The sequence below is a fragment of the Eucyclogobius newberryi genome, unplaced genomic scaffold, assembly GCF_026437365.1.
Source record: "Eucyclogobius newberryi isolate DKJ021-1_F unplaced genomic scaffold, fEucNew1.0.hap1 SCAF_6, whole genome shotgun sequence".
NCBI lineage: Eukaryota > Metazoa > Chordata > Actinopteri > Gobiiformes > Gobiidae > Eucyclogobius > Eucyclogobius newberryi.
The window spans coordinates 34,225,005-34,247,783 of NW_027316278.1; the positions used below are offsets into that span (position 1 = coordinate 34,225,005).

The 22,779-nt window shown below is 43.0% G+C and overlaps 1 protein-coding gene across 2 annotated transcripts in view; it reads right to left on the minus strand.

Annotated features, from left to right (window-relative positions):
• LOC140346783 (lysyl oxidase homolog 2B-like) overlaps positions 1–22,328 on the minus strand; it is a 49,672-nt gene extending 27,344 nt beyond the window's left edge. For both annotated transcript variants that reach the window (XM_072432978.1, XM_072432977.1), the window contains exons 1-3: positions 22,284–22,328; positions 14,145–14,498; positions 12,048–12,223 (exon numbers count right to left, since the gene is read on the minus strand). In XM_072432978.1, the coding sequence (XP_072289079.1) occupies positions 12,048–12,223; positions 14,145–14,490 (522 nt within the window). In that variant the 5' untranslated portion in view covers positions 14,491–14,498; positions 22,284–22,328. The remainder of the gene's footprint in view (positions 1–12,047; positions 12,224–14,144; positions 14,499–22,283) is intronic.
• Between the last annotated feature and the right edge of the window lie 451 nt (positions 22,329–22,779).

Consider the following 22,779-nt stretch of genomic DNA (forward strand, 5'->3'; position numbering starts at 1 on the left):
TCACTACCCAAAGCTCATGACCATAGGTGAGGGTAGGAACGTAGACCGACCGAGCTTTGCCTTTCGACTCAGCTCCCTCTTTACCACAACGGTCCGATGCAGCGACTGCATCACTGCAGCCGCTGCACCGATCCGCCTGTCGATCTCACGCTCCATCTTTCCCTCACTCGTGAACAAGACCCCCAGATACTTGAACTCCTCCACTTGGGGCAAGGACTCCCCACCCACCTGAAAGGGGCAAGCCACCTTTTTCCGGTCGAGAACCATGTCCTCGGATTTGGAGGTGCTGATTCTCATCCCAGCCGCTTCACACTCGGCTGCAAACCGCCCCAGTGCATGTTGCAGGTCCGGGTTTGATGGAGCCATCAGGACAACATCGTCTTCACTCAAAGATAATTGTCGTAAACAGCTCCATTAAGTAACAGCGTGACAGGATCTAATGTTCTCTTCCTGTTTAGGTCAGACCGAACTCACGTGTCGGTTCAGAACTGCCGGCGCCGGGCCACATTTCACCACGTGCCAGAGGACTGAACACAGCGTGCAGCGAGGTGGTCATAAAGAGTTACAGGGGCAATAAGGGCAGGAATAACAAAGTGTGGCTACCAATCTGTCCCTACGGCAACAACCAATCACGTACTTCACGTAGAGCATCCATAGCTCTCATGGGTGACGTGTATCTGCCATAAGGTGTTAACATCTTACTAAAAACCACATGCGTCAGTGTAAAAGGTTATACATACATACTATATACATGTAAATAAGTTATGTTAAAGGCCACATTTCTGGAGCGTTTAATCATGTTATACCGTTTTTCCCTCATAAAAACATACCTGGAGTTGTAATTACATCAAAGGCAGAGATTCAGAGGTCTCCTACTGTTTTTCTGTCCATTTTAAGAATATTTTAGACTGCAACTGCCTGCTTTTATTAGCATGACAGGTCAAGCTAGCTATTGTCCTCCATGGTAATTCCCTCTGCTGTCAATAAAACAACCTAATCTTATTTTCCTTTCTTCTTTAATACATTTACAAGTACAAAACGGCGCGATCACGTAGCGTTAGCCACAGTTAGTACGACTCCTGCAACTTTACCATTTGGAGCGTCTCCTGAGATTCACTCAGACAAACTTTGGGCATCGGCACGACTCACAATTTTTAATTCCCAACGTCTTGTAGAGTGACTTTACATGTAATGTTTTAACACATTTCTGTTGGATTAACAATTATATCATCAGTATATTGTCATTATCAGGTTACTAAAAACAAAACCATATAGATTTTCATTTGTGTCAATATCCCCCAGTACATGGCAGGAGACAGGCTCAGCACTTACATGCACATTCCACTCAGAGAGATCAGGAGTCTAACCCACAGCCTCCTCATGAAGAGGCCGTACTGCTAAGTTTTGCGGTTCTTTTAGCGTCTGCGCGGAGCAGGAAACGGCGGAGCAGGTTCCACATGTTCGATCCATCAGAGTCATGAGAACACAGCATAGAGGGGCCCTGCCTGGGAAGGGGCCCTGCCTGGTGAGGTATGCAGCCACAAGAAGCTGATGTCGTCACTGATAAGCAGCTCCCCAGTCACTTACAGGGATATCAACATGATTCTGTTACTAACAATCGTGCTTAATCATTCATTCAACAGCTAAAAACGAATAATCATGACCATTCTAGAAGCACAATTAAAGTTCCTCTGATGTTTTCACAATATTATTTGGTACATTTACACCTATTGTACATAAAAATAGTAGTTTTATACCAATCGAGTAGGTATTTGTGGAGAAAAGTCGAAATCTGTTGAAAATGACAGGTAGTGACATCACACTTGGGACACTCATTCCAGACAAGGTTTATGCATAATTTACACAAAGAAACAACTATTTTTTACCCTCTAAACGTTAATTCAACAAAATAAAGTCGCTCTCATGTATTTTTATTTGTCAAATGAAATAAATTGTTACATGAGATGAGTTTTTGCCCAGTGTTTGCTGGGTAATTTCCTAGTGTGATGTCATCAATTACAAAAAGGAAGTAAAATTATAAACCTAACATTTTAAGATAAATTTTAAGATCTTTTTCAGGTGATTTTGAATAGTTTTACTTTTAGACGGTGCACAGGACTATCACTTTTGCAGGTTATGTGATTGTGAAATCCGGTGTGCGTGGCTGCCGCTCTAACCCTAGTCTGGCGGTTTGCTGAGCTCGCCTCACACGCCGTGTAATTATGCCACTCTTTTAAAAAATGACCTAATCTGTAACGCCATATAAAAGCATTTATTTCCATTTACTCACTGTGGCTTCGACATCTGCTTCCACTTTGTCCTGTCTTAAAGTGAAAACAAGGAAACGACATCCTCTTTATTCACTAAATGCTAATTATACAATGTCTGTAATTTGGCGAAAAATGTCCCTCTCTTAGATTAAAGTGGCTATTAATTAGATGACGTTTGGTTTGTGTGTGTTAAACACAATTACTTTTTTCAGACAACGCCAAGACCATTAGAAATCTGAACGACGATTAGAACAGCAGACCAGTCCAACATTTGTTTTGAATAAAGAAAAATAAATAAAGTGGGCAGGGATAGGGGGTAGGTGAAAACACACATTCAAACCCGCATGAATCAAGGTTAAACAATCAGAAAAGTAGATTTTACACAATATCAGAATCAGAATCAGAAAAGATTTATTACCAGTGTTGTGCCTGAACAACGTTCATAATTTTGGTGAACGTGAACTGAACGCACTGTATTACAGCAGACAAACGATACTGTGGACGCGTTCTTTCTGGTGTCTGTGAACGCACGTTCATTCTTTTTAATTCGTTCAATAAAGTGTCAGATTTCTAGAGGCTTCCAGGCGAAAAACACACGGTTATGTTTCCCAACCAGAGCTTATGCCTGGCAAGTGTGAGCGCTCTGAAGTTGTAGAGGCCGATAGCGCAGATAAAGATTTCGCGTGTCGCACCGCACTGCGCATGGACGCGACAGCAACAGAACAGCAAGGAGTCGCCCTACGACCAGTTATGTGAGTTTTATGTGCAAACTTTGCCTCTGGGGAAGTTTGTCCCTTCAATGTGAATGTAAACCCTGGTTGGGTAAGGATTCAAAATTGGATATGAAGATGAAATCTGACACATAGTTTCAGCATTAAACAAATAAAATAATTGCTGCCTGTGGTTGTATTTGGGCTGTGGAAATAATTTAGAAAGATTATAGCATAATATTGAAGAAAATAACTGAACTAGTTCATTTTTGGAGCTGTGAACTTAGTTCAAAATGTTGAATTATGAACTATGAACTGAACTAGTTCATGTAGAAAGTGAACTTTCCCAACACTGTTTATTACTATTGTCAATGAACAAAATTCACATACATAGGAACTTGCTTTGGTGATATGGTGCAACATATAATGATGAACAAAATTCAAAACAAGATGTATAGAATAAAAAGGGCATGCATTGAAGAAAAAATATTTTAATTTACTATATAGAAATAAAAATAGGGTTACTATGTACACAAAATGTACAGTTAAATTTTCAGATGTAGTGCAGAAAGTGAACAATGCAGTGAGTGATTCAATTGTAGTTCAAGTGGCAGGTGTTTAGAAGTGTTCATGAGTCCAACGGCAGAGGGAATGAGACTGTTCTTGTGGCGAGAAGTTCTGGTCCGGATGGACTGTAGCCTTCTGTCTGAGGGGAGTGGCCTCCTGCCTGAGGGGAGTGGCTCAAATAGTCCCTGTCCAGGGTGAGAAGGGTCGGCTGTGATCCGACCTGCACGTCCCAGGGCCCTGGAGAAGTACATGTCCTGCAGAGATGGAAGTCTGCAGACGATCACCATCTCTAGTCTCTGTTTGTCCCTGGCTGTGGCTCCAGCGTACCACACGGTGATGGAGGAGGTGAGGATGGACTCGATGATGGCTGTGTAGAACTGCAACATCATCTGCACTGGCAGCTTGGCTTTCCTCAGCTGCTGCAGGAAGTACATCCTCTGCTGGGCCTTCTTGATGAGGGAGCTGATGGTGGGCTCCCACTTGAGGTCCTGGGTGATGGTGGTGCCGAGGAAGCTGAAGGAGTCTACGGTGGTGATGGAGGAGTCTGTGAGAGTGAGGGGGGGCTGTGACTTTCCTGAAGTCCACAATCATCTCCACTGTCTTCTGGGCGTTGTCAGCTTGTTACCTCTGCAAACTTGATCAGTTTTACGGAGTCGTGGCTGAAGGTGCAGCAGTTTGTGCACAGGGAGAAGAGCAGAGGAGAAAGTACAGTTCAGAACCTGGTCCGCGAGTACGCTCTGCCTCCTGCATGTTCACGCTCGGTGGAATGTAAACAGCGGCCAGAATGGTACTCACGTGGAGAGTAGAATGGTTTGCAGTTAAATTAATAAAAGATATTCAGAGCAGGAGAGCAGTGCTTGGAGACCACAGTCACATCCAAAGACCAGGAGTTGTTATTGTAAAATCAGACTCTTCTGCCTCATGTTTTTTCCCTGGAAAGATCCCTTTATCTGTCGAAGCGGATCAGCTGGAAGCCCTCCAGCTGTACAGCGCAGACCGGGACCGACTCGCTGAGCCACGTTTCCATGAAGCACAAAACACGAGTTGAAGAAAAGTATCAGTTTCATCTAATCAGCAGCGCGAGTTCATCCAGTTTGTTGGAAAGTGAGTTCACGTTAGAAAGGAAAATCCCAGGTATGGTCAGATGCTAAAACAACTGGAACTAGATCCATAGGAGTCGTGGTTCTGATAGTTAAGAGCTCTTCATGGGTGTAAGAGCACGCTGTCACATGATTTCAGTACAAAAACAGACAAAATAAAGTACACTGAAACATCAGGGTAGTTGCAAAATGTCTCCAGTAAAACGTTTTCTTCACATGATTTGGGCAACGACAACAAAACTGTTGAGCCACATTTGATTTGACACTTCAATGAAATAATAATACACCAAACTGTATAGCCATGACGTAAACCTTCTGACCTGCTGACACACACTTTCTCTGTCAGCAAAACCCACCTCACGAGGAAAAAATGATCCGCGAAAGGAAAAGGCTCTGCTGGGGTTTCATTACACAGAGGAAAAACTGGAAAATGAGTCAGCGCTGAGGCAAACGCACAGAACACCGGCGAAACAGGAAGCGTGACCAATGATGAAATGAGCATAACTGTCGAAACGTTATTGGGAAAGCATTGGAAAACAGCAACACATTTTTCTTCGTGGAAACACTGGCTGTTTAGTCAATGAGCTGCGGTCATTTTCCTCATTGGTTCAGCTCGAAAACGAATAACCGAGAAGTTTAACTTGTGTTTAGTGACTACGTTCAGAAGAAAAACAATTGTGCGACGGTTTAAATGAGGAGCGGAAACAAACTAAACTAAACTAAAGCCTCAGATTGAGCTTGTGTTGAAATTATTTCGGTATTTGACAAAGTTTGAGTAATACTGATATAAAAACACTAACTAATTTAGTCAGCATAGTGTAATCTAGTCACTAATGAGTGTCAAGCGTGGCAGAGTCAACCCAAAACACATACACATTAGGGAATCCTTCAGCAGCAGTTGTCCTGACCAAGCTGAGATCCCACAATGGAGTTAAACAATGACCTTGAATTTCTAACTATTTTAGAAAACAAGATCTGACTAAAAAATGGCTTCAAAATATCTAATTTTGCCTATTTTTTTGGCCCTAAGTCTTTAATAAATCAGGCTTTGTTTTGCCTGTAGTGTCTCGCCTTAAGATGTCATCCATCCATTTTCTACCGCTTGTTCCCTTTCAGGGTCGCAGGTGACTGGAGCCTATCCCAGTGACTTTGGGCCTTAGGCGGGGTACACCCTGGACAGTGGCCAACTTGTCGCAGGGGATGTCATGTCAAATAATATTTGTATTTTTTTTAATAGATTATCAAAATAGGTCCAAAATTCCGAGCAGAGAGCTCGTTGGTCATCGGCTGCTCAGAATATTAAAACATCGGTCATGGAAAACCCCTTGTCGTCGATCAGAATGGCAGGTGTCACTCACAGGCCCTTTTAAAATGAGTTTAACCACAGTTGGCAGCACAAACTCCAGACCAAGACCAAAGCTGTGCTGTTTTCAGCCTTTGACATCTGAATCTCTGCTGTTTACCACGGGACTAACTGAAACTTGGCGTCAACTACTGGAAACATAGGGGATTAAGATAAGATAGCCTTTATTTGTCCACACAAAGAAATTACACAGGTTAACAAATAACAAATGGAATGTTTTCTCTAGTTTTCAGCTAGGTAGTCACGCAGTTGTACTGATCATGATTAGATGAGTCTTGGGGTGATTTATGGAGTTAAAAACAGCTGAAAATTCTCAGATGACGAGAAAAGGTTATTTATTTATTTGATTTATTTTTGACACTGGGAGGGAGAGGACTTTCTAACCAGGATTCATCAAACTCGTGTGAATGAAGCTAATTGTGCTGGAGCTGGGTTTGTGATGAGGAACAACGTTATAACAGGGTTTAAAGCTCTTTAGTATATGTGTCCTAGAATATGTTTCTATTCAGACACTTTTTGCACAATACTCAGAAGCTCAGTCAAGATATTTAGACGAGTGTTTGTTACATTTCCGATGGATTGCAGTAAATAAAACCCCACAGTCATTATCGTCGCCCACCCGGGATTCTGACAAACGAACTGTCTGTCACCAACTAAACCGGACGAGACTCAAAGAGGGCTCGGCGTTCACAGCTGTCGTCCACATGAAACCGCAGCAGAACAAACTGTGGACACACAACAGCTTGTTTGTTTTCTCCCAGGAGCACAGAGCTCTGAACGCAGCGCCAAGGAGTCATGGACGAAAGGCTTCAAATGACCTCCAGCATTGGTACTTACCTGGGGTGTTTTGTGTTTACACTGGGAGTAATTAGAAAGAATATTATGGCCAGTTTTGGTAGATAAAATTACCTTTAATAAAGACAATAAAGATGCAAATGAATGAAAATGTGAAATTTAGCTGTATTCTCACCCAGTTTAGTTGTGGGGGATTTAGATTGTCTATAAAAACAGTTAATAAACGCTTTTCTAATAAAAGTTGTTTCGATGAAATTAGAACATTAGAGTATATTTAATAAGAAGACAATCTAAAATCTGCATCTGATTGACAATTTTGTGACGTAAGATGTCCAAAATGTATAATTCACATTAGAATTGCACAATTTGGGAAAAATATCTCATTTGCGTTTCGATTTAAGATAAGCCTTTATTTGTCCCACACTGGGGAAATTTCAGTGTTGCAACACAAAGCAGGCACAGAAACAATAAACAACAAAGAACAGATAACTTATAAAAAACTTTTAAAAACACTCTTAATAGAAAAGCTCTTATAAAAGCTCGTATTTAAAAAATAACACTCGTATTTACAGCTGTTGTATGGACAGAGAATAAATTTGTGTTTTATGTTAAATAATAGGATTCCCGGTCCAGTCCCGATCCAGTCCTGGTCCAGTCCTGGTTCAGTCTTGATCCAGTCCCGGTCCAGTCCTGGTTCAGTCTTGATCCAGTCCCGATCCAGTCCCGGTCCAGTCCTGGTTCAGTCTTGATCCAGACCCGATCCAGTCCTGTTTCAGTCCCGGTCCAGTCCTGATCCAGTCCCTGTTCAGTCCCGGTCCAGTCCTGATCCAGTCCCTGTTCAGTCCCGGTCCAGTCCCTGTTCAGTCCTGGTCCAGTCCCGGTCCAGTCCTGATCCAGTCCCTGTTCAGTCCCGGTCCAGTCCCTGTTCAGTCCTGGTCCAGTCCTGATCCAGTCCCTGTTCAGTCCTGGTCCAGTCCTGGTTCAGTCCTGATCCAGACCCGATCCAGTCCTGATCCAGTCCCTGTTCAGTCCCGGTCCAGTCCCGGTTCAGTCCTGGTCCAGTCCGTGGTAGTAGGATCTCTCCTTCACTGTGGTTCTTCCTGAGGTTTCTACTTTTTCCCTCTAGGTTTTTGAGTTTAGAGCTTTGTTTTTTGAGAACACCGAGTATTTTGTCTTGTCTGAGTTTTAAACTAGTTTTAAATGATAAAAGGTGCTCTCCAGTTGAATAAAAGCTCCAAGAAGCAGTGTAAAGTGCTGAGCTGTACGGTCGTTTCTGTAGACAATAAAGAGAAGCGGCCCAAGAACTGAGCCTTGTGTGGAACACCGAGGACACTTAAAACAAAAACAAAACAAAAAAAAAATTTAAGTAATTTGTTATGTAAGAGCCCAAAACTGTGTCATTTTTGTTAAAGCACAGTACGGTCTTCTTTAAGGATGACCCTGCTTCATCCAAACAGCGACACCACACAAACTCTACATCTAACCACATCTTACTTGTCTTCATCTCCACTAGACAGAAGAAATCCAAGTGCTAAACACAGAGACATGCCGTCACACCGCAGCCCACAGAGGGTGAGTGAGGCTGAGTCAGGTTCCTCCACACGATAAGAGCAGACCACAGCCGAGGAGGAGGTGGAGGAGGTGGAGGTGGAGAAGGAGGAAGGGGGCAGCTGGGATTCCCATAGAGAAACACGAGGGCCTTTACAGAATGGAAACGCTGACGGAGGGTTTTGTGCTCAGCTTGAACCCAGACGTCTGGACCTCTCACTATACTCAAAGGCACGTAGCAAAATTAAGTGAATAATAATAATACATTTTAACTGATTTGAAATTGTAATGATTTTAGGTATTTTGTAATAAAAAATAAGCAACATTTGGGAATTTCAAGGGCTGAAATGTCAGTTAGATCACTTCTCTATTACCAAGGATGCACCTAGCCTCACAAAGAACAAAAAAGTGTGTCATAAATCAGTAGATAAAATCTGTTTAGTAAAACCAACAAATCTTAATTAATGAAACAATAATTGAATCCAGTTTTCATTCTAAGGTCAAGGGTTTTAGACATTATATATAGTTAAATAAATGCATGACAAATTCACTCTTGAAACACGGTAAATTCAATGTTTTTTTTTCTCAGACATTATTTTCCTCTTAAATGATCGAGTTAGACATGTTTACTCCCTATAACTTAGTGTGAGTGTTTTAAAAAAAGGAAAGAAGTGCTCTGAGGACCATGATGACATCACATTTAAAGAATCTAACAGTGTGAAGGCTGATTTTAATATTCCAGAGGCCTATTTCTAATCATAGTGCTGTTAAAATGACAGGCCAATCAAACCCATATTTTTCTCAGTGTAAATGTATATTGTGTTCAAACTGGTTCTTTGCTATTTATTAATTTATAAATTCTGAGCAAGTCAATAAATACAAATAAGAGAGTAAGAATACTGTACATTTCAACAACAAAAAAGTTGTTCAATTCATTTAACAAAGAATTTGGTTTCTTATTTAAGCTCAAAAAAGGAGTTTGAAAGAAGAAAACGTATTGACCCTAATTTTAGAACTTCTAAAAAATAAATAAATAAATATTTCTTTGTTTACACTAAATAAATGTGTTTTAAATATAAAAATAACCAAACAATACATAGAAAATATTGGCCAAAAAAGGGTATTGGACCGAGCTTTTACCCATAACATGGTATCGGCCTAAAATGTATAATATCGGTGCACGACTAGAGTAAAGCAGTCTATAATAATATTCAGACTCATTTTCACCTAAAGAGCTGAATTTACAATATATCTGCTCTGGGGCAAAACAGAATAGACTCTGATTTGGTCCTGCTGCAGTGGGTGTTGTGCTGTGGTATCTTTGTCAAGCTCAAAAACTGTTGAAAAACACTGCAAACGACACAAGGATTTACTTCGGCGACAAAACTATTCCAACGGAAATGACGCGGCAACAACATCGATGGATCAAGACATTCTTCCGACAATATATCGATCGTCTGAATCAACTCAGATGCATTATTAACATTATTTCACTTAACTTTGCTTTCTCTCGACAAACACATCTAAATGAATCATCGTAGGGCCTTTCTGTGTGGCCTGAAAGTGGCAAAAAGTACAACCAAAGTGTTCATACAGAAAAGTACTAAGAAACCATGTATTTACAGGTAAAAAGACACATGATTCACTCCCTTTCTCTTCAGCTACAGTAACTCACTTCATACCTCAACCTTTTTGCCATTGTCTGAGTAAAATAATGAATAATTTGACTAATACAAATGTTGGTTGACAGAAACAACATCCACTGATAAATCAACTAAAACTAAAGGACTAACAGCCAGACAAAACTGGTGACATGTTAGATTTATTGTTGAGTCTCATCCAGAACTGAACTTATTAAAGCTTATTAAAGTATAGCATTTGGTCAAATCTTCAATGTATTCAAACAAGCCTGAAGTACTGCTGGAAACGGCACACGATGCAGCCGTGAAGAGCGGAGTGGGGTTCGCTCATAACGTTGGAATGTGCCCGATGCCTTTAGCCCAAAGATAACATTGCGCCCCCAGACTCTGCACTTCATTGGTTTAACCCAGAAAGCCAAGCATCGTGGAGCATCAGACGCTTCCCGTGTCATGATGGACATAATAGGATGAAATTATCAGCTAATACAATGTCCATAAAACCACAGTAGTCTCTAAAACTATGGTAATAATGTAATATTAATTATATATTCCCGTCCACCCCAACATTAGGAAACGAGACACTTCAAAATTCAAACAAACGCCAGACTGGGGTGACACGCCACTCTATTTTGTATTTTATTTCATTTTACTTCATTTTATTTCACTTATTTTATTTATTTTTATGTTTTACTTATTTACTTTGTAGTGTATTGCATTTTATTTATTTTATTAGATTTGAATTAGATTTTTTAAACTTAATTATATATTTTTTATTTGTTTGTATAATTTTATTTTTATTTTAATTGTCGCACTGGAGTATATGTCGCATTTTTAGGGGAAATTTATTTGATCAAATCAAGACCAAGAACAGACATTTCATCTTGAAATGCAATTTAGAATAATAACAGATGAGAGAACATGGTGAATAGGTGTACGTATCCTAACACTAACACCCTCAGCTACATGAGGCACAGACAGAACTGTGGTAAGTGTCTGGTATGTTAACGTAACATATGAACAGTTATTCAGATAACTATAGCATAAAGAACATGCTAACAAGTTTACCAAAGCATCAGTTTTACCCCAAATCACTAAATCCATTGAATTCTTCTTCCTTCCTTACACAATAATGAAAATGTACAGTTTTAGCTAATGGCAGTATAATGCTGAAATCATTTGAATAAATCAACTCTTCTTGGCCTTTTCATCCATTGGACACAGGCCTCATAGTCAAGACCATCAGGGTTATTTGGACCTTCAGTTGCCAGGAGTATCAGGTCATCCAGCATCTTTGTTGACAGGGAATTCCTTGACTTGGTCTTTATTCTGGAGTGGAGAACTCCCTCATGACCACATTGAGATAGTCTCAAGAAGATGAGAGAGTGAGAAACTAATGTTTCTTGTCAAAATTTGTAATTGTCAATTGCCTGTCTTTAGACCTTAGACATGCTGTCAGAATGACAGAAGCAGTACACATGCTTTCGTCTCGGTGAGAATCTCTTCTGTGATTGGCCGAAACCTCATGCGGGTTGGGTTTGTTTTGGTCGTTCGTCCGGGTAGTGCGAAGTCAGCGTAATCTCTTGATTGGTTGCTGCGCCCTAATAGATCCATGGCTGCGCCGCGTCTTGCAGAGAGGGTTCGCTCCTCCGCTAGCCCCACCGCTAGCCCCGCCACTAGCCCCGCCACTAGCAGCGCCCCGCTCCCCCCACAGGCCACAGCGGCACCCGCGCCGGGTTTTAGGGATGGTTTATTTTCTCCCCATGTCAAGACGGATGGCGGGCAATTTTGATTTATCATGTAAGGGATGGTGGCATCCCTGAATGCACGTAGCAAAACCCCTGCACATAAGTCACTCTGGAGTATAAGTCGAACCCCGGCCAAAACTAGGAAAAAAGGTGCGACTTAGAGTCCGGAAAATACGGTTTCATAATTTGCTTTGGAAACAAACACAAGGAAGCGCTCCAGAGTCAAAATCCCCCCCGACTCAATCGACCACATGAGCTGACCTACGCCTCCAACCAATCAGCTCCATCGCCTCCTCTTTTCCAGCTTACCTCCACGTGATTGGCCAGCGAGTTGACAAACTTGAATCCGGGTATCCTCTTGTCGCTGCAGACCACGCCCACGTCCTCGGTGTGCTTGCAGTCCGACACGCCGATGCCGTTGGACGGGCACTGGGCCAGAGTCTTCTCCTTCCCCGTGCAGTGGAGGTTGTCGAACCAGATGGGCCCTGGAAGAACGACGGAAACACGCGTCAACGAAGGAACTTTACCTCAGACTAAAGAGTAAAGTGTTTATTCTGGCCGTTTAAACACATGTAAGAGGTTATGTCAGCATAGTTCAGGTGTGAATTGTTCATTGTCTTGAAACTTTATAGTGATTTCAAAATAAATATAATCAATTATTTTACTTTTTGGAGATTTTGCATTGAAATATTTTGTGACAATTTTAAATGGCATAGTTGAAGTTAAAATAAATGTCAGTTTATTAACGGCTTGTGGAGTAGTTAGTCATTGGCCTCGCAGCGACAAGGTCCAGGATTTGATTTTAAAAACAGATTAGAGCCTTTCTGTGTGGTGTTTGCCTGTTCTCCCAGTGTCTGTGTAGGGCGTAAGTACTTTCATATTTCAGTGGCACAATCCTGGTTAAATAAGGATAACAATAAGCACCTAGTGAGAGATGAATGAAGGCTAAATCAATGTAATTTAGTAGAAAAAGTAGAAAACACAATGTAACTAAATAACTGAGAAATCTTTCATTTTCGGCAATAAGAATTGTCTAAAACATGACTATTCAAGTTTTAGACCAGAAAATGAAAGTTCTAAGATAAGATAAGAAAAAAAAAATACATGGAACAGATAATAACAGTCCTTTAGTTTTGCGTCTAAATTATTCACAATTATTATACTTTTTATTTTATTTTCAAGACCCGATTTACTAATAATCAATTGATCTATTAATCTTGACATCCCTAGTGCAGAGGAAATACAAATGTATTTTATTTTTTTAATTTATTTTTTTATTTTAATTTTTTAATTATTATTTACATTCTGGCAAACCGTCCAGCACCTCAGGAGGGGGAAGCAGTGCTTCACCAACACCGTTTACGGTGCGGGTGGAGACCTGCTGACCTTTGAGGACCTCCTTAATCCCACCGTCACGACTTCTGAAGAGGAAGCAGAGACCGGGGGCTCAGAGGCTGGCTCGTCCATCGCCCAAGCTGAAGTCACTGAGGTTGTTGGCAAACTCCTCGGTGGCAGGGCTCCGGGGGTGGATGAGATCCGCCCTGAGTACCTAAAGTCTCTGGATGTTGTAGGACTGTCTTGGCTGACACGTCTCTGCAACATCAAGTGGCGGTCGGGGACCGTGCCTCTGGACAGGCAGAAGAAGGGGGACCGGAGGGTGTGTTCCAACTACAGAGGGATCACACTCCTCAGGCTCCCCGGTAAGGTCTATTCCAAGGTACTGGAGAGGAGAATCCGACCGATAGTCGAACCTCGGATTCAGGAGGAGCAGAGTGGTTTTGTCCCGGTCGTGGAACACTGGACCAGCTCTATACCCTCCATCGGGTGCTCGAGGGTTCATGGGAGTTTGCCCAACTTGCTTTGTGGATCTAGGGAAGGCTTTCAACCGTGTCCCTCGGGGTGTCCTTTGGGGGGTGCTCCGGGAATACGGGGTCCGGGGCCTGCCAGGGCTGCCCTTTGTCACCGGTTCTGTTCACAGTTTTTATGGACAGAATTTCTAGGCGCAGTCGGGGGTCGGAGGGTGTCCGGTTTGGGGACCACAGGATCTCATCTCTGCTGTTTGCAGACGATGTTGTCCTGATGGCTCCATCAAACCCGGACCTGCAGCATGCACTGGGACGGTTTGCAGCCGAGTGTGAAGCGGCTGGAATGAGGTCAAGTATCTCGGGGTCTTGTTCGCGAGTGAGGGGAGTGATGGATTTATTTATTTCGCTGACCTTTATTTAACGAGGAAGTTCATTGTGATAGTTCTAGTTATAACAAGATAATGATCAATGCAGCCTGGTATTTAGTTTACATGCAGAAGTTACAAAGTTATTATTAAAAAAAAGCCTTTGTTGGTTTGGCTGGTTAAATGAACGAGCTGCGATGCTGTCATGTCTTTAACGCTCTTTAGACGCCGCCTACCTTCCCCTTTGCCGTACTTTGAAGACGGCGACCAGGAGACGGCGTCCACGTAGCCCAGCTCCCTGCACACCACCAGGGCGGCGTGTTGGGTGAAATCGTCATCGCACACGGTCCCCCACTGGCCACTGTAGAAGACCTCCACGCGGCCCTCGTTGTGTTTGCGCTTGTCCCCCGCCAATCGCAGCTGGATCCTGGGCACGTCCGGGGAGAGCTGGGGGGGCTGGTAGTGCTCGTGCTCCGACTCGGGGTAGCTCTGAGGGTAGCCCAAATGTTCATACTGTCCGTAAACAAACTGGAGAAGGGTGAGGAGGAGGAGGGGGGAGGGCAGTGGGCGTCCGAGCTTCATTGTGGTGGCTAAGAGGAAGAGAAAACACAAGTGAATTGTCACGTATAGTGTAACGATTAGATCATCTAATGGCAATGGCATCGAGAGGGTCGTGGGTTTGACTCTGAGCGTGCGAACGGCCTTAAAGTGTAATGTTTATATGTCGTTTCCTGCGTCTGGTGAGATTTCTGCTCAGATGAACACGTTTTTTGTGCTTCGCTCATTGATTTTTGGGAAACAGGCCATGGTATTAGTCCCCTGTGATATTTATTTTCATGCAGGCCATGCTTGTCCCTGATTGGCTCTGACCTTGAACCGATCTCATCATTTAAAGAGAAGAGTCCACTGCTCCTGATTAAACCAACACCATTTAAGATGCAACCCAGCCTGAATCCACCCCTTGAATTGTGACTTTCAACCACAGGACAAATGAATGGTGAATAACACTTTCCTGTGCAGGTCTTTATTGCTAACCAGGGCCGGCCCAAGCCTTCAGGGGGCCCTAAGCGAAAACATTTTTGGGGGCCCCTCACCACGTCATCAGAATCAGTTTTATTGCCATTGTCAGTAAACAATTCACATATGGGAACTTTCTTCAACGCTAACAAAGTGCACCAAAACTCCAGGGCATCCGTTTGCCAGTTAGTTTATTCTCAACCCCTCACAAGCTCAAATATTGATAACTTAAATCCCACAATGCAACTTGGTATTCCGCTGACATCACCTCTACTCCCTGTACAAATAACACACGTCCCAGATATGTTTTTGGGCGTATTTGTGGGCGTTAAAGGTCTACAGCCACATTAGCACATTAGTTTAAATTAATGAACAGGGGGGGGGGGGTCTGGGGGCCCTCCCCCAGAGATTTTCAGACCTTTTTCGTGTATTCTGGTGCATTTTAATGTGGTCCAACCGGCTTAAGTAAGAGTAAAATGTTGAGGTTGTAATGCTATAAAATGATGATGTGATGAAACTGTGCCAGGAGAAAATGACTAAAGCCAGTTATTAATACATTAGTGTACTTAATTACTCAATACAATATTGGCTATGAAAAATAATTATGGTCAAATTGATTCATTTTAACTGAAAATGTAAAAGTAATAGTTATCCTTACTAATTTATCTTTTACAGCTCCCAACTGTTCCTTCTTGCCAAAGTGACAAAACAAGTTATATTAAATTAAACAAATGGCATAAGCATTGCTTGATTAACAATTAACACTGATAAAACAGTGCAAACATGTTATTCCCAGAGAATGAACAGAACGAGAAGTGAAGGTCCAAACCTAGCTATAGTGAAGAGACTGCGTTTCTGCAACTTTGCCACTTTTGTATAAAAATATATAGTATTATTCTATAACAGACGCAATCATAATATGTCTGGTTATTTTTCACTATCAATTTATTATAATTTATAACAAATAGTCTAATGATGCTTTTAAATAAATTTAAATGTATTATTGCTCTATTAAAAGTTAATTACAATATAAATGTTTGTTCTGATCAGAACATCACACACTGGACTCCTGCATGAAACAATGCTGTGATGTGATTGGCTGATGGACCTGACATGCATAAACCTTTACGTTCCTCTTATTGCATTTTAAGAAGTCAAAGTAAAACAGACATCACGAGTCACGATTGATCTCACACATGGTGATGTGAGAGAGGGACGCAAACTCAAACCGCTCATCTCTGACTGAGGCTGCACAGGGGCCCGGGACAGGGGCCCGGGACAGGGCCGCACACTGTTCACTCCAAAGTCTCACGTCAGAGGTTCTGGACGAGACGGCGCTCGTCCGGACCGGATCTCCGCCTCTTAGTGACCGGGGCATAGACGCCCCTCACCGGCCTCACCTGCAGCTAACACTACCGGGCTGGTGTAAATGTTAAGCTCATTATCTTTCATTCAGATACATATTATTATGCGCGGGGCAGAGCTCTCGTCGCCTCCAGTCTGAGCGAACTAACGTGACAGAATCGTGTTGTTTCAAACAGCAGCATTAACCGTCTCTTTGTAAGAGAAGTTCAATACCTGGAGAGTGTTGTTGAGTTTGCAGTTTCTTTACATCGTCAAGAAGTTTCTTCTTTAGTTTTTCGGCATCGGGGGGATATATTCCTCTGGATATGAGGGCCAAGCAGGGACCACGTTCTGTGTTTATGTTTTGCTCTCGAGCTCCTCGCGCACAATGAAGTTGCCCAATCAGCGCAGGTTTGGTGTCTTGGTTGCCAGATTGTCATTACAAATAAATGCGGTTTGTGTGTTATATGTTACCGCTGTGTGCGCTGCCGCGCCAGCAGCGCTACTACACTAGTGGCGCACGCTGCGCTTGCACTTCGCATAAAACGGGTTGCCAGATTGGGGGCCCTATTAACGCCTCGGGGCCCTACGCGGCTGCTTAGTTCGCTTCCAAAACTTAATGTAAGCAGGTTTGCCTCTTCACAGGTCAGATCTGCAACATGCACGATTTCATGGGGATAATTAGGTTTAATGACACAGTCTGTGGAACATTCCAGGCAAAGCAATGACGTCTCCACGAAAACAAGCAGGTGATAGACCCACCAACAGAAAGAGCCCCTTTAAATAATAGATAATATTGGAATAATTTACAAAAATACCTTATATTGGAAGTTATAATGTAATATTTATGATATAATATTTATTTGCCTGGGCGACGATGGGACCTCCTGGTAACTGTTTACAGACACACAAGAGGTTTTATCAAGATAGAGACCTAATCAAACGTGTTTTCCATCTAAGTTAGAATTCAGAAGTGTAAAAGCACTTGTATAACCATAACGTACAAACCATACTTCTGAACACTCTCCATGGAAACAGATACTTATGTATATCGTATGTCGTACTGTGGATATGGAAACAAGCACCATGGAAACAAGAAAGAGAGGGCTCCTCCATGCCAAATACGAGCCAGGTTTGTGAAAATGCTGCTCACAGTCAGGATGCATTTTTACAGAGCAATAACAGCCAAAATGCTTTCATTTTGTCTATTTTTTGGATGAAAGGTTACGTACAGGGACTTTAACGTGGCATCAAACCAGGACCAAACCAGGACCAAAACCAGGTCTACATCAGGACCAAACCAGGACCAAAACCAGGTCTACATCAGGACCAAAACCAGGTCTACATCAGGACCAAAACCAGGTCTACATCAGGACCAAAACCAGGACCAAAACCAGGTCTACATCAGGACCAAACCAGGACCAAAACCAGGTCTACATCAGGACCAAAACCAGGTCTACATCAGGACCAAAACCAGGTCTACATCAGGACCAAAACCAGGACCAAAACCAGGTCTACATCAGGACCAAAACCAGGTCTACATCAGGACCAAAACCAGGTCTACATCAGGACCAAAACCAGGTCTACATCAGGACCAAAACCAGGACCAAAACCAGGTCTACATCAGGACCAAAACCAGGTCTACATCAGGACCAAAACCAGGTCTACATCAGGACCAAAACCAGGTCTACATCAGGACCAAAACCAGGACCAAAACCAGGTCTACATCAGGACCAAAACCAGGTCTACATCAGGACCAAAACCAGGACCAAAACCAGGTCTACATCAGGACCAAAACCAGGTCTACATCAGGACCAAAACCAGGTCTACATCAGGACCAAAACCAGGTCTACATCAGGACCAAAACCAGGACCAAAACCAGGTCAACATTAGGACTAAACAGGTATCAAACCAGGACCAAAACCAGGACCATAACCAGGTCTACATCAGGACCAAACCTAGGTCTACATCAGGACCAAAACCAGGTCTACATCAGGACCAAACCTAGGTCTACATCAGGACCAAAACCAGGTCTACATCAGGACCAAAACCAGGTCTACATCAGGACCAAAACCAGGACCAAAACCAGGTCTACATCAGGACCAAAACCAGGTCTACATCAGGACCAAAACCAGGACCAAAACCAGGTCAACATTAGGACTAAACAGGTATCAAACCAGGACCAAAACCAGGACCATAACCAGGTCTACATCAGGACCAAACCTAGGTCTACATCAGGACCAAAACCAGGTCTACATCAGGACCAAACCTAGGTCTACATCAGGACCAAAACCAGGTCTACATCAGGACCAAACCTAGGTCTACATCAGGACCAAAACCAGGTCTACATCAGGACCAAAACCAGGACCAAAACCAGGACCAAAACCAGGACCAAAACCAGGGCTACATCAGGACCAAAACCAGGACCAAAACCAGGACCAAAACCAGGTCAGCATTAGAACTAAACAGGTATCAAACCAGGACCAAAACCAGGACCATAACCAGGTCTATATCAGGACCAAACCTAGGTCTACATCAGGACCAAAACCAGGTCTACATCAGGACCAAAACCAGGACCAAAACCAGGACCAAAACCAGGACCAAAACCAGGACCAAAACCAGGACCAAAACCAGGACCAAAACCAGGTCTACATCAGGACTAAAGAGACATCAAACCAGGACCAAAACCAGGTCTACATCAGGACTAAAGAGACATCAAACCAGGACCAAAACCAGGACCAAAACCAAGTCAACATCAGGACTAAACAGGCATCAAACCAGGACCAAAACCAGGTCTACATCAGGACAAAAGAAGCATTAAACCAGGACCAAAACCACGTCTACATCAGGACGAAAACCAGTTCTACATCAGGACTAAATAAGCATAAAACCAGGACCAAAACCAGGTCTACATCAGGACTGAAGAAGCGTTAAACCAGGACCAAAACCAGGTCTACATCAGGTCAGGACCAAAACCAGGTCTACATCAGGACTAAAGAGACATCAAACCAGGACCAAAACCAGGACCAAAACCAAGTCAACATCAGGACTAAACAGGCATCAAATCAGGACCAAAACTAGGACCAAAACCAGGTCTACGTCAGGACTAAAGAGACATCAAACCAGGACCAAAACCAGGGCTACATCAGGACTAAAGAATCATTAAACCAGGACCAAAACCAAGTCAACATCAGGACCAAAACCAGGTCTACATCAGGGCCAAAACCAGGACCAAAACCAGGTCAACACTAGGACTAAAACCAGGTCTACATCAGGACTAAAGAAGCATAAAACCAGGACCAAAACCAGGTCTACATCAGGACTAAAACCAGGTCTACATCAGGACCAAAACCAGGTCTACATCAGGACCAAAACCAGGTCTACATCAGGACTAAAGAAGCATAAAACCAGGACCAAAACCAGGTCTACGTCAGGACTAAAGAGACATCAAACCAGGATCAAAACCAGGTCTACATCAGGACTAAAACCAGGTCTACATCAGGACCAAAACCAGGTCTACATCAGGACCAAAACCAGGTCTACATCAGGACCAAAACCAGGTCTACATCAGGACTAAAGAGACATCAAACCAGGACCAAAACCAGGTCTACATCAGGACCAAAACCAGGTCTACGTCAGGACTAAAGAGACATCAAACCAGGACCAAAACCAGGTCTACATCAGGACCAAAACCAGGTCTACATCAGGACCAAAACCAGGTCTACGTCAGGACTAAAGAGACATCAAACCAGGACCAAAACCAGGTCTACATCAGGACCAAAACCAGGTCTACATCAGGACCAAAACCAGGTCTACATCAGGACCAAAACCAGGTCTACGTCAGGACTAAAGAGACATCAAACCAGGACCAAAACCAGGTCTACATCAGGACCAAAACCAGGTCTACATCAGAACTAAAACCAGGTCTACATCAGGACTAAAGAAGCATAAAACCAGGACCAAAACCAGGTCTACGTCAGGACTAAAGAGACATCAAACCAGGACCAAAACCAGGTCTACATCAGGACCAAAACCAGGTCTACGTCAGGACTAAAGAGACATCAAACCAGGACCAAAACCAGGTCTACATCAGGACCAAAACCAGGTCTACATCAGGACCAAAACCAGGTCTAAGTCAGGACTAAAGAGACATCAAACCAGGACCAAAACCAGGTCTACATCAGGACCAAAACCAGGTCTACATCAGGACCAAAACCAGGTCTACGTCAGGACCAAAACCAGGTCTACATCAGGACCAAAACCAGGTCTACATCAGGACCAAAACCAGGTCTACATCAGGACCAAAACCAGGTCTACATCAGGACTAAACATGCCTCAAAACCAGGACAAGTGTGAACAGTCAAAATAAGACTTCAGTGATTCCAAATAACCGGTGAAGAAAGTAGCTCCTTTAACATTTAAAAAGTTAAACCAACAGCAATCCTTCTTGCGCCCCAGTTTGAGAAGCCTTTATCTAACTTCCATAACTCCATAATGTGTTGTAACGTGGCAGCGGTTACACAAGCCTGAAACAACACTCGCTGCAGAACGAACAGAGAGAATGAAGCCAACGGGATGTGTCCTGAGTAAGAAAACCCTGGTCACGTTCACTCAGTCCCGTGCAGTTCAGCTGAAGCTAGGCCCACAACAACATCTTTGCATTCGACTCTAGTTTTCCACCAAAATATATAGCAAAATTGATCATAATACGCTAATTTTCTCCCACTTAGAAACCTGGATGTTGTGCTTTTCTTTGCTTGCGGAATCCCAAGAACCCCTTTGAGCCAAAAGGTTGAAATTGGAAACCAGTCGCGAGTCTGACAGATGTTCTGACCTCTGGATATCACGAGCTACTTAAACTACGGCGACAAAAACAGCAAGAAAAAAAAAAAAAAAGGCCAAATTTCCAGTGCTTGTTAAGACGTTCACTATGGATTGCATTTCAAACTCCTTCTTATCAAAAGTGTGTGTTTGACAGCTTCAAATATTATGAAAAGCACAAACAAACGATTCAACACGGGTTCATAGGCTTAGAAAAGGCCACGGTTACCAGCAGAGGGCGCAATGACTGACGTTAAACAGTTCAAACGAGGCAAAAGAGAAACATCTGCTGCTACTACCATTGGTGGCGGGATGTCACTTGGTTTGAGTGATAGTGAGGGTTAAAGGACTTCAAAAACACATAAGAGCGCTTTCTAGATTTCCACCCAGTGACATCACAAGGTGGAACCGAGACAATTTATATGCAGCCTTCCAACGTTTGTGAGACAACAAACACTCCAGAAAGCCATATTGCTGATGAGGAAACGACAAGAAAAGAATAGGATGAAGTCAATTTAGCAAGAGGTAGGATCTTTAAAATTGTGTAACTTTTCCTAACCAGGGTTGCATCAGGACCATGGTGCACACTTGTTCCATGGAGACCTGCTTGTCTCCATGGAGATATTATTTGTTATTATTACTATGCCCGGAATGTTTCATAGAATGGCAGTAAACATAATCTATTCGAGACGAGCAGGTGACGCAGCCAGGTCAAGTTACGGGTCAGATCTGTGACGAGGCAAGCCAGTTCACAGAAAGAATGCATGTTTTTGGAGTTTTTTTATGAATACATTTACATTCCAGAAATAAAATACATAATAAATATTACATAGTGCACCTTTAATAGACATACCTTGTCATTTGTAGAAATAGAAACGGAATTAAACACATTTTGAGTTCAGACACAACAAATTGCCCAGAAAGGAACCAGGTGATTTATTTTTGAGATATTGTGCAGTTGTTTTTTGCTGACTAACTGCACTTTTTAACGCCCTAGTGTTCGTCCGAAACTAAATCAAACTCTATTAAAAATACAGCTAAAAAATGACCTCACATTAATAGACTACGTTAGGACATGTCAATAACTCTTTTCCAGCTTAAAGCACAAAGCGTCTGGCCTACTTTGTGCTGTAAAGACGTCTTTGGATCGCGCACAAAATAAGAAATCTAAAAAAAGAAGAAGTTTATCTTACTTTTCTCGTCGTGGCCCGCGGTAAAGCTGCTGCTGCTGCGCTGGGAACTCCACTTTCACTCTCTCTTCTTTCTCATCCCAAACGTGCGCTCAGTCCTGGAGAACACGCCCCCTGACGCACGCCCGCTCCAGGCCGATGACGTCACCGCGCAGCCAGCATCCGGACGGGGGGAGCGCACGCGGGGAGCGGAATGCGTACGTGAGGACTGGGACGCGCACGTGAGGAGCGGGACACGGCGACGCTTTTGCCGTGTTTCGGAAGGAATTTGGTCAACTTTTCAGAACGTGGTGTGATTTGACCCGAGGAAATGCCGCAAAGGTCATCGTAAATGTCACGGGCGCGTCCTTAAATGAGACGCTGGTGGCATTTCGGTGTCAGGAGTAGTTGAAACACGTATTTTTTACTTTAAAAACAACGTGTGGATAGTGATTGTACAAGAGTTTAGGTTCGATTGACAATTTGCCGAATGTCCTTCTCTTTCTGAACCCAATTTCAC